Source organism: Notothenia coriiceps, unplaced genomic scaffold (genome assembly GCF_000735185.1).
Source record: "Notothenia coriiceps isolate Sejong01 unplaced genomic scaffold, NC01 NC01_scaffold00037246, whole genome shotgun sequence".
NCBI classification, from domain to species: Eukaryota; Metazoa; Chordata; class Actinopteri; order Perciformes; family Nototheniidae; genus Notothenia; species Notothenia coriiceps.
In genome coordinates, this window is record NW_011369947.1 from 25,649,281 (window position 1) to 25,662,050 (window position 12,770).

General features: G+C 38.9%; 1 protein-coding gene across 1 annotated transcript; it reads left to right on the forward strand.

Annotated features, from left to right (window-relative positions):
• The first annotated feature begins 5,129 nt into the window (after window positions 1–5,129).
• Window positions 5,130–6,052, forward strand: rnf228 (ring finger protein 228). The gene has a single exon (XM_010795326.1). It carries the CDS (start codon window positions 5,335–5,337, stop codon window positions 5,974–5,976), a length of 642 nt encoding a protein of 213 aa, XP_010793628.1. The 5' UTR covers window positions 5,130–5,334; the 3' UTR covers window positions 5,977–6,052.
• Window positions 6,053–12,770: the final 6,718 nt, after the last annotated feature.

The following is a 12,770-nucleotide window of genomic DNA, read 5'->3' on the forward strand; positions in this document are numbered from 1 at the left end:
GTATTATCACTGTATATTATGAGCGTGGAGATTTTATTTTACATGTTAAAAAGCTACCGAGTACTTATGACGGTGTAGTGCACCGCAGGTGCTCGCTTTGGGCTCTCATTTCTGAGTAGAAAGATATGCAGCACGTGGGAAAATGTTAGCCATCGACCTATTATAATAACTTAAACAGGGAATATTATAAAGACAGCACTTAACAATTATTTGAAAGGAACAAAGTATGTCATGTTGTTTGTTATTAGTATTATTATTAATAATAATAATTAACATTACATTGTGATCATTAGAAGCCAACACCACTTTGTTTTAATTGCAACAAATGAGATTCTGCACCCAAAGGAGTCCACATGGTGCATCAGTCTATTACTCTTTTCTCAAAAGCTTTGTATTGTGTCACTTTGTAAATAGATACGCCACTAATAACACGGGGTTTATGATGCGAACTCTTTCAGTTTTTATAATTGATTTGCATACGATGTTATTTTTATTTTATGCCAAAAAATACATTTGGGGAATAAAAACTTTGAAAAGTAGAACTGGCTCATTTTTATTTAATCACCAAGATAAAGGACGTAATAAGGTTTTCGCTACTGAAGACAGACAGCACTCACAATGGAGTCCAGGAGAGAAATATTGTGTGGATGCGGGGGATTCCCAGCGTGCAAAGGAGGATCTATTTTTTTCACGAGTTCCACCACACCCCACGCAAAAGCTCTGCACAGTCTTCTGATAGTTGTTTGAATGCAACAATAGGTGCTGCGCGGACCCGTGGCTCAGCCACACGGCGCTGTAACACATCCGTGCAAATGGTCGATTATAGACATAGAACCACATGAGGGATCATTTGACTTTTCTGAAGCTTGTAGAGTTGTGATAATTATGATAATTAGGCGTGTTTAATAGACCGATACATTTTATTCCTTTCCCCCCAGGAATAAGACCATAATACTGCCTGATTCTGTTTAGAGGCCTCCACAACCTGCACCATGAGTGACTGGTCGGTCATGACCTCTTTAGACAAACTGATGCATCATTCTGGCAGGCAATTAATTGATCACCTTAAGATATTGTTGTCTAAACATAACAATGATCAAGAAAAAATATTGTCACAACCTTATGTAGAGAATGAATGCGGCCTTAAGTGAAAATATGAATAAGAAAAACCAGTTGTTTGGTGCTTCTGTTGTGACAGTAAAAAAGTAATTAAAAAAAAAGCATTTTCCCATGGGGGATAAGAGTTGTAACATAAGATTTGTTGAACTTTTTTGAAATTATTGTTACTATTAACCTAACGTTATAGTCACCCTTTTGCTCCTTTCAGTGCAGTATCCCACAGCATGTTGCTTAGTGTACTTTGTATTCCTCCTGTAAGACTTAGTGAAAATATTGTGTAGTGGACCTGGAACATGTGGAAACATTATATGTCCATAAAAGAAAGAATTGAGAGGGGGAAAGAAAGTTATCATACTAAAGTTTGACTATCATGAAAAGGATATTGGATCTACCATGTCAAATCAATTAGTGGGGGTAAGCTGAGCAGAAATGTGCAGTGGTGGTGAACAAAATGCATAAAAAATAAAGGAACAAAATGGCCCCGAAAATAAATAGTGTGTTAAAATTACTAGGCCCACGCACAGGATAGGGCCATGGGCTTTCGAGGCTGTATTTTTCGGAAATTGTACACATAGAAATCCCAGAATAACTATGCATCCAATAAAGATAACGTTAGTCAAATAGCCCGATAACCCATAGGCAGTTTTGATCTTGGCTGAGGCCATAGCGATAAGTTCCTACAGTGCGTCAGACTAAGGCCTATTTAGAGCACTGGAAACATCTCCATTCTCTCCAGAGGAACTTACAATACTGCTCAGTCTTCATGATTAACCATCAGATCAAAAATAGATAAAAATGAATCAGACCATCACAGTGATTAAACTTCTAAATGAAGAAGCTTCAATTCATTCTCACAATTAAAATAGTCAGTCATGCATTCCTTCATGTAACAGACACACAGTTGACACACTAGCTCTAGCCTACTGTCACAAGCAGAAAGACAGATACCTTGAGTGGATAACCCTGATTTGCATTATTCATTGGGTTTTTATAGAGGTTTTAGTACGTTAAAATAACAGCTAGTTGTAAAACAGCGTGTGCCTAACCTTTATTAGTCTTCAGAGAATCATGCAACTGCTGTGAGGGAATTTTGAATAATGCGCTATAATGTCTCTAGTTCTCACCCACAATGGTCTAATTATAGTTGAGGATTCGACAAAGAGTTTGATTACTTATTCCAGTTTCTCTATGCAATATTCTAAATACAGATCTACTTATTTTTAAAAGGTGCTTGAATATTTTTTGGTCACATGGCATGCAGACACAGCTCCTAAACTAAAGATGTGGTAATAATGTATTAGTTGAAATAAAGTCCACAGTTATATGGTTTTCCATTATTTATTTTAATGTAAATGATTTCTGCATTCAATTCTAATTTGAGGCAACACACTATGTCCTATGTTAACATTGGATAGAAATGACCATGAAGTGCGGTTATAATTCCCCTTTAAAATGAATTGGATCGCATCTGATGTTATAGTTTTAGTGTTTGTGATATATCATCATTTATGTTTGATGTGTTGTCTTTATGAGCCTGCAGCAGTTCAGTGACAATTCAAAAGAGCTTTGCATCACAAAGACTACAGAGCAGACATTGTGTGAAGTATGAGAAACAGATTAGAAGAATGGCCAGGCCGACATCTAGATAAGCATCTCAGAAAACATTGCATCTGCAGAAGAAGGAAATCCACTATCCTTAGGATGTTTCTGTTACAAGGTACCTCCAAAAGAGGCACTGTTTTTCCCATGTGTTTGATCTTATCAAATACATACAGCCCACAACAATTCAGTGGGAAGTCAAACTGAGTGCGGTTATCATAACAAAGAGCCAAAAGGTGCACCCAGGTGAGAGAGAGAAAAGAGAAGGAGAGCATTTGTTAATATACAGCCTCTGGGGAAGTAGGATTACTTTAATAGTTCCGCAAGCGAGGATGGAAAATAGTGAGTCTCTAGTTTATGGTGCCATGATGAGCATACAGAGATACTATAAGATTCTTATCTTTCCTACGTTATACGGCTCTGTTTCAGCATGTGTGTGTGTGTGTGTGTGTGTGTGTGTGTGTGTGTGTGTGTGTGTGTGTGTGTGTGTGTGTGTGTGTGTGTGTGTGTGTGTGTGTGTGAGAGAGAGAGAGAGGCAACGAAGACATTGTATCTTGTGTTGTGACATGCCCCATGAAGTGGATTTCACACTTCCCCAAAGAAACTGGATGCATCCTGATATAAAGCAATAATATATTTTAGATTATGACATAATCCAGTACAAGGTTATGTTGTGAGTCAATTTGCAACTGTGAAACATATTGTATGATAGGTGATTTTCAATTGGCTGTATATTATGCACATTACTTTTGCTTGGACATGACCAAAACATGTCAAACACAAGGCTGCCCTTTGCTTTCAATGCTTTGCAGTTTGCCATCGCGCAACATGCAGGGATCCAACATTTTATGTCATATAAATTTTGTTTTTAGAACATAATTGGGTTCTATGCAAACTGTACTGTTTTCACATTATTTTACTTCTTTCATGTAAACATTTCTGGACTATATTTAACATTATTTTACTGAAACGTACATATTTGCATAGTAAAACAACAACAATCATTAATACCATGATTAATGTATGAGAACTTGTCTTCTATCACACCTATTCTCTTTTGATAATCCTAACATGCTTTAAAGCAGGTCTAATTGAACAAGTACTTTCAAAAGTATTATTAATCGGATTACTGCTTTAAATAACTGTAACTCATTACAGTTACTACAATGTTAAATGTCATTATTGCATGTAATTGTATGAGACTGTAATCCAGTTAGACACAATATGCTACTTAGCAGGCCTCTATTCTTTTTGCACAAACATGCATGCATACATTCATCCACAAGAGGGCACATGTTCTCGGAGAAATACCATAGTTCCAAGTTCCGTCTGACACCATGAGACCCACTAACATAATTTTACAGGGACATGTATCTATTCTAAAAAATCTTGAAAGACACAACTTCACTTTATATAGATCTCACTGTGTGCTATCAAGTGTGGCGAGGTGATGAAATTACAGCAGTTGATATTTTTTTATCAAATATAAATTAGGCTGTACAATATAATTTCTGTTAACCAGACAAGGTTTTAAAACAAGTCGGACGAGAAGAGTTAACACTATTTGACATTCAATCCCCCAAATGAATTGATTTTCCAGCAGGGGAATCCATTTATAAAATTATTCCTGCTTTCATTTCCAAGTGCATTTCTATGGACCATGAAACCATGATGACATTTGGCAGTTGTTTGGTATGGATGCTGCAGGGGTTGTCAACACTTTGTACAGTCATTCAAAAGTGATATACAGGTGTATCTGGGTCAAGGTGGGCAACCTGAGCCTGCAGGGTTTAATCCATCTTGAAAAATGTCATCAATATTTTTGACATAAAAAAAGTATGCGTATATGGTGGTCAGATAGTGTTTTTAGATTCAAAATCAAGTTTTAACTGGTCATAATGAGTGGTTGTAAAGACAGGGAGTTTTAAAGTGTGGAGAAAATGGGGCAGCATTTGGGACAGCAAAAGACCATTGGCAAATATGATGTCCTTCATCTTGAAAGTTAAATAACAACACTTCAAACACAGACTTATTTCTAGAATATTTCGCTGCAGCTCAGGGTGTCACTGCTGATTGCACTACTCGGCGCTGTCCACTGCATGTGGTTCTGAAATGCCTACGGGACAAACGAAAGGTGGTGCTGTCTATTGTCGCTGCAGGCACTACATTCTAATTATACGGTTAAATAGGGCTATTTAATCCACCTTACACATGACCCACACTTGTGACAAATGAACCAGGTGACACAGACCATATTGGAAAGTCAATTTGAACACGTTTGCCGCCTGGATGATTTTATGGTAAACAGTGTTTAGTTCTGGTAATATGATCCCAATGAGTCCCATAGTCTGTCCCTGTCCACGGGTTGTGCCCCGGGCCGGTTACGCAACAAGTCTGTGATCAGACTTGGACACAACCGGGTAGACCAACGACAGACGACTGGACTGACTCATAGGACATGCAGTGATGCAGAGATAATATTTCTCACATTAAAACGTTGTATCGAAATACGGCCATCTTCCAACCAGGAAATACTGCACAATATGATTGTGCTTGTTAATTGAAAATGTATCTTCGTGAAATAATACTGTTTCGGTAGCCCTATTCTACGGGAACATGGCGGAGGCGGTCGTTACAGGAGGTGAGTGTGGCTCAGCTCCGCCTGACGTGACCGACTCGTTCCCTAGCGAGGAATACGAGTGCACAATATGCTACAACTACTTCGACCTGGGCCGCCACACTCCCAAACTGCTGGCCTGCTCCCACACCTTCTGCCATGAGTGCCTTGACGCTCTGCACCTCCGTGGGGGTCGTGGATGGAGAATCGGCTGCCCCGTGTGTCGCCACCGAACTCCGGTGCCGGAGTACCGTGTGCACAACCTCCCCGACAACAGTGCGTTGACTCAGTCGCTCCCGCATAAAAATCACGAGCCCTTGGACTCATCCTTCACAGATGTCCAGACAGTTTCAGCCGCGTATTCAGCCACCGCCCAGGAGAGCAACGCCAGCTGTCAGACTTGCAAAGAAGTTGCGTTCATGACCGGCTGCGTGTGCGCCATCTTTTCTTTCATGTCCATGGTGGTGCTCTTATTTCTGGGGCTCATCTTTGTGCATAACTTCAATCACACGTCGTGGCCCGTCGGCCCTATCTGTCTGTTTGTTGCCAGTGTCCTAGCCCCGTTTTCACTCATCCTCACTTGGTTAATGTGCATGTTGAAGTACAGACCTGAAACTGAAGCCAGCAGTTTCCTCACTTAATGTGATGTAATCATCTGGCTGCGAATCTGGATACAATAGCCAGATTAGTATAATTAAAGGTAAATGTGTTTATTTATTTCAGTGTGCTTAGTATGATATATAGATGCTTCAGTGTTTGTGAAGGATGAATGACTTGAATTTGGAAAAGGATAAGTGTTAAAATGAAAATGATTGTTGGCTGGATTCCATTTAGCTGCTTGTGTTTCAGGGTTATGGTGTTGTGCATGCTGGTTCACGGTCACACTCTCTTGATTTACTGGGGCTTGAGTTATTGTTAAAGTTATAAGGTACATGTGCTTTTTGTAATTAATTTATAAATGATGTCTCTTACAAAACAATACCTATTTTGACTCTAACGGATTGTATGAGCATCATTAAATAAGCAATACTACAGTATCTACTAATACAGAGTAAAAGTACAATACAATACAATAATTTGGATGTTATGTGTTACAGTTTTTCTCGATTGCTAACACAATTTCTTTTTTTAATTGCTCAGTTTCTCAGAACACTAAACACAATTCACAAAACCACACACCCAAAGTGCAAAACACCTAATTTCTCCTGCTAAATGAAGAACTGCACTCAAAACTACATAAACACTTACCAAATGTAAACTTTTGTACCAAATATAACTTCATTCATAATACTAGATTGTTTGACCACCCAACTACACACTGCTGAGCATCATCTAAAGCACTTCCATCTTTTATGGGCTATGCTCTGTACATAGAGGTTTCTGCAGAGAAAGATTGCTTGAGTATAAAGAAATACAGTAAATGAAGAAATACAAATGAGTTGTTGAAAAAAATCACATTTTATTCAAAGATAACATTGTGCAACATGCATCTCAGCACATAGTTACTATGCTTCTGATCTCTCTAAGTGTGATGCATTGTTTGCCAAAACCCAGTTTGTAACTGCTGCTTCCTGTGCCTCATTGGAAATCCTTAGCCTTCCACCTACACCTCTTTGTTTCTCAGTCCTTCAGATAAACAACAAAGATATAATGGTTGGTCAGTGTCTGTGTTGCATAAAAGTAAGTATACCACAGTACATTGTGCAGAATTTTGGACAGTTATAGTATGCAACATACCAACAATTCAATTACAGTAATGAAGTAAATACGTTTCACACAACAGATATAAGCACTGATATATCATGAATTATGCAGAGCTAAAAACTGGTAACTAACCTGTTTTCAAGTCTAAGTGTCCGGATTACAGAGGCAACAGTAAATCGGCATAGATTAGGCTGAACCCTCTGAATGTCCTCTCCCTCCAGCTCTTCCTCTTCCTCTTCCTCTTGCTCTTGCTTCCATGTTGGCGTCCATTGTTGCTGTAAGAAAGTACTCACCTGTGGTCTTTTTATAGTGCTAACATCCTGATTGATGAGCCAACAATTATGCTATCAGGTGCTTGGTCAGGTGGAATGTGTTTCTTGATCATTGGTCCATGTGTGAGGCATTTTGAATATCAGTGTTTTAAACCTGCTAACACGTGACTTTATGTCAGATTCCTGTGTCTTACGTGGAGAAACGTGTGCAGTGGTTTGCAAAAACGTGCCATGTTGATTTGCAAATTGTGTGAAAAGCTGAAAACGTGTTTAGAGTTTTGGAGATATGAGCCGATGTTTTGCTCTTTGAGTGTCAGTTAAAATAATTGTGCTTTATGTAGCATTTTAGTGTGTTATAGCAATCGAGAAAAACTGTAAGATTCTCTGGCTTCTTACAGCTTTCCATTCACAGGATGCACCTTTGATGAACCTCAATATTTGTTATTTGGACCCCATTTAAGGAAATGCCCATTAGCCTTAAGTTCTTGCTGGTTTCAGTAAAATGCAACTGTGATCATGTGCAAATGCTTATGCTAAAGGCTTAAAATCACAGTAAGAGCACTTTGACTTGTCTTGCTAATGGCAACATTAGCAGACACTGTCTTGCTCATCTCCTCCCACTTGTTTCCCTGCACTAACATTATTTACACAACAGACTTAATATAGGGTGCTTGGAAGCTTCTGTACAAGCATGTACTGTACGTTGGTGTCAACGTGTTGCTATGTAACTGATTTATTATAATGTCATTGCGCCACCAGCATTATTAATAACATGACCTATAGTGCCAATGACAGAACCTGCTAACCCCATAACTGCCTCTATGTGATTACACTGACTCCCTGCAGAGGAGCAGATCAGCAGGGGATCCTGGGCCAAAGACCCTGAGGGGACATGAGGCTTCACAAGATGAGAGAAATAACTTTGGGGTATGGGGCCAAAATAAGTAGTGTTGTAAAGTATTTAAACAATAGATGCAGATGACCTCCTAGGGGTCCTAAATCATATGATGGTCTTAAGTTTGCTTTTATAGTCATATAAACAGCAAGAACATACAAACTCCACTAACGACTTGGTCCACGCCCAGATCACTCTCAAAGGTTTTGGGTTACAGGCAAGTGTGGGATGAAAATAATTGCTACTTTATTTTCTGTCGATCTCTTTTATAATAATAGGACTAAAACAGATGCTCTTATCACCCATTATTTCCTATAAGAAAAAAGTATAATAGTGTTTATCCTGCTGTCAATTTGCTTGGTTTGTGTTATTATAAGATTGGTTATGATTTAACAAGATGTCTCCATTTAGTTTAGCTGTATCACAAAAACACAGTAGGTATTTATCTCCACTTAGTGTTGTTTTAAGAGGCGACACTGGTCTCGGGAGTAAAAATCCTTCTCTTTCAGATCTCTCAAAGGGACTCCTTCACTTGGTCATCCAGTCGGTGAGTAATGCCACTTAAATGCCACCGTGACAAAAGCTTGAGAAAAAAGGAGGGGTGGCAGGTTTCCACTGGGAGCCATAGGCAACACTGAGTCTGGAGCAAAGGGCTTCATTTCACAGGGACTGCAGGGCTTAAAGTTAAAGATTACTTTGAAATCTGCATCCCCTGCCATCAAACTCTCCCGCTTTAGCCAAACCTCCCTCCAGCCATCACTCCCTCTCCCCAAAATAAGAAGCTGTCGCTACAGAGCAGGGGATGAGTTTTGAGCAGATCCTCTTTGATGACAGAGAAGGAACCTTTTGTTCTCTAATCCCCACACAGACCCCCCCTCTCCTTTTCCCTATAAATCCAACTGGACGCCAAGGGGCTTCATAATCAGCCAGGGGGTCAAAACGTATTGGTTTTTTCGTTGTTTTACTTTGAAAAGATTGGAATATAACAGTGATACACCTCTTGTAACAACATTACTATTTTATTTAAAGGTCACCTATTGTGCAAAATCCACTTGTTCATGTCTTTTCTACATAAACATGTGTCCCCTCTGTGTAAAGAGATTCTGAAAGTTTCAAGAAAAAATATTTGCCCACTTTTTGTCCTGATCCATTTATATAAAAACCTGTCTGAAAATGAGCTGATAAGATTTTTGCCACTTTATGATGTCATAACGATGTTTTGGCTCATGTAACCATTAGCCAATAACCAACCAAGGTAACACCCCCCACCTTATCACCTGAATATCCTCCTAGAGCACCGTTGCGTTCTTTTTAACCAAATATCTCTCAGAGGAGCGTTGGGAGTGGCTCCTTATTTTCATCTAAAGTAAAAGACAGAGAATCAGCACTTTTGAAACAGGGCTGAAACAGAGGGGTTTATAGAATGCTACAATGGGTGATCTGTTTAGTATTTCGAGCCAAACACTTCAGAGACATGTTTTGTATATATCTGAGACCTATAATACCTATAATATTGATGAAAAACGGTATAATAGGGGAACTTTAAGTCTTATAATGTTGGTCTTTACTGTGCATGGAAGTCTTGTTGAGAGCAGCAAGAACTTAAAAGAAGCTTATCATTAAGTGAATACTCTAACAAGTCACATGACACTAAGGGAACAGCCATTAGCCACTGTGCATGCTGTCAAGAAAAAAAAGGGTCACACAGAGACAGACAGTTCCAGGATACATTTCTTTTCTTCCTGTGTCTTTCCTTCAAGTGTGAGCAAAGTGTGTCGTTATCAGATTGGACACACGGATTTCACAGAGGAGATGAAAGTGTTCCTTTTGCTCATGACATCTGCCCTCTGATGGTTTGTGTCCCATCAAGATGACCTCAGACATAGCCTGAGGAGAGCGATTATCACCACTCTGTACGCACTCTATCTCGTCATGTGATCACATGTTGAGAGAATGGTGTGGGTTTATGAAGAGAAAAAGGCATGAACTTGTGTTTTGAGTGCATGTTTTTGTCAGATTATGACTGCACAGACATATGCCTAACAAGCATGCAAACACACCAGAGACCAGTGAGAAGGGATCAAGGTTTAGGGTCAATGTGTCAAACATGGCTTACCTAGCTATTTCACTTCCATTATGTGGCTCTTCAGATGTTAAAGAAGACTCTCCTCTGTCTTGAACTCTTGGATCTTCTCTCTGTCAACGTGAAACAAATCAGATTATAAAAAAATGCAGTTAAAAAAATGAATAAAATGTGCACCAACTCCCTCTAGTGTAAACATGTGAGATTACAGTAGAGAAAAAATAACCTCCTCTCTCTGTATCTGGAATCATCTAGTTTCGTTCATGGTTTCGTTACACAGTAGAGTTATTACAAACTACATACAAACTTTGTATCAAAATGGTGAAAGAACAACAGTTGCCAGTACAGTGACCCAAAATATATTTGTAGTTGAGTGACTTTGGTGCATTCTGCCCAATGACATATTTTTTAAATAGCCACCAGTACTGTCATGGGACCAGAATATATTGATTTTCAACAGTAACAGTATGACTAATCCACACTGTGTTGCAGATGGCTCTATCAGGGATGGTGCCTGTCAGATGATCGCAGTAAAGAAAAAAATCAGACTATGTGTTTTTTATGTTTTGTTTAGGGGGTTAACTGTAATCTTTATAGTTTTGTTGGCTGAAGTTCAAATGGTTCAATGATTATCCACCCCCAGGTTCCTCAATTATAGCCCCTTCTCCATTTACTCTACTTCCATTTCCCTCTTCTGGATCTCTCTTCTTCTTTGTCATCCTTCTTCTGATTTGAACAAATGAGAGGACAGAACTAGACTGATAAAGAAACAAGGTCAAATGAGACAAGCTGAGGGAGAAGTACAACGAGCCAGGAGCCAAAAATAGAAGTGACAGAGACAGCTAGGAGGAAAGGAAACTGTTACCGCATTGTTACTCAAAACGTTCCAATACTTCACAAACAACTCACAGTATTGCAAGCACCTCTTATCAATAAGTCTCATTAAGGACCACAACTGTTTTTATAATGTTTATTATGGTGAAAAATGCCCAACGCTGTCAATCTTAGTTAGGTATTCCGGGTAAAAAGGATGAAAATGAACAACATTATTTTTGCAATGGCAACATACTGCATGTAGTGAATAAATTATGAATTATGCATACAGCTACCATTAATGTGGTGTTGCCTTGAGTGAGAAACTGGAATAACAAAGATTTCTAAAAGAAGGCCTATATCTGACTGAATGTCTTGGATACAATTGGACCTCGTATAGTAGAATACAATATCACCATTGTCACATCTGTTGTTTGCATAAGGTTGGAGCTTGCTTTATTCTATAAACCAGTGGTTCATGTGGGGGAAACTTCTGTGTAGCAATGCAGTGGGAGTCACCGACTCATGAAGTAGACACGGGAAGAGCAATAGCTTTGATGTCAAACACTGATGGTTTATTTAGGAGCTTCGGCCGGAGAATTAAAAAAACAAGTCCAAGAGCCAGAGGTTCTGACTTCACGGTAGAGTTGCCACGTCAAATCTGAAGAACTCTACCCCAGACCCATGTATTTAGCTAGTTCAGAGAGAATAATCAACATGCTGCATAACAAGATAGAATCATAACACCTCTATCAGCTGACGCCAACAGGCAGGAACAGGGAGACAAAACACTGAGAGCACAGCAGCCAAGGTTACAGTGCGTGTGCTCAGTCAGGACAGTTTGAACTGATAAACTGGGTCAAAGTTATGGACCTTGGAAAATATTTCCCCAACAGTTCCCAACGGGGCCAAGTACTTGACTTGAAATACCTTCTGATTGAAGTGAGAAATAAAGGGGGTGTCACTTTAACGAGGGCGGGGTTATACATTTAACTCCGCCCTCATTGAGAACCCCCCCCTCCAGCATTTTCTCCAAAATGAAAGCACACATTAAAATCAACAATGTTAACTGGAAGTTTGTAAGAACATGAAAGAACGTTTAAATGGCAGAGGGAAAGCAATAACACATTTGTTCCATCTAAAATGTCGATAAAACCAAATAAAAATGGTTTGCATCAAAAACATTATCCCGGAAATTATTGATTATTGTTGCTGCATATTTATTTATATTGTGATTTAGGAAGCCATGTAGCACAATAATCAAGGTCTACTTCATAAATAACTGAATAATTACAACATCACAGCCAGCATAACCATATTATAATATGAGTTGAATACCTTTTAAAATATAAATCTGCATTTACTATAACAAGGCTGCAATTTCAAATTGAGCGTTGGATGAATTAAATTATAAAATACTAACAGTGAGATCCCTTATGAATAGTATTAAACAGTAGGCTAACAGTGTAAAACAAAAATAATAGTAACCATAAAAAACCTTTTCAGTCTAATAATCATTGTACATTATGTTGAAATTCACTGTCAGTGTCTGCTAATGTTGCTGTGAACACGATCATGACGTCAGTTTTATGGGTGTCCGACAGTCCTTCACTCAAATATTCTTCCTCAGTTTATCAGACTGTCAGCAGTCAGAGGACGGTTTGCTTA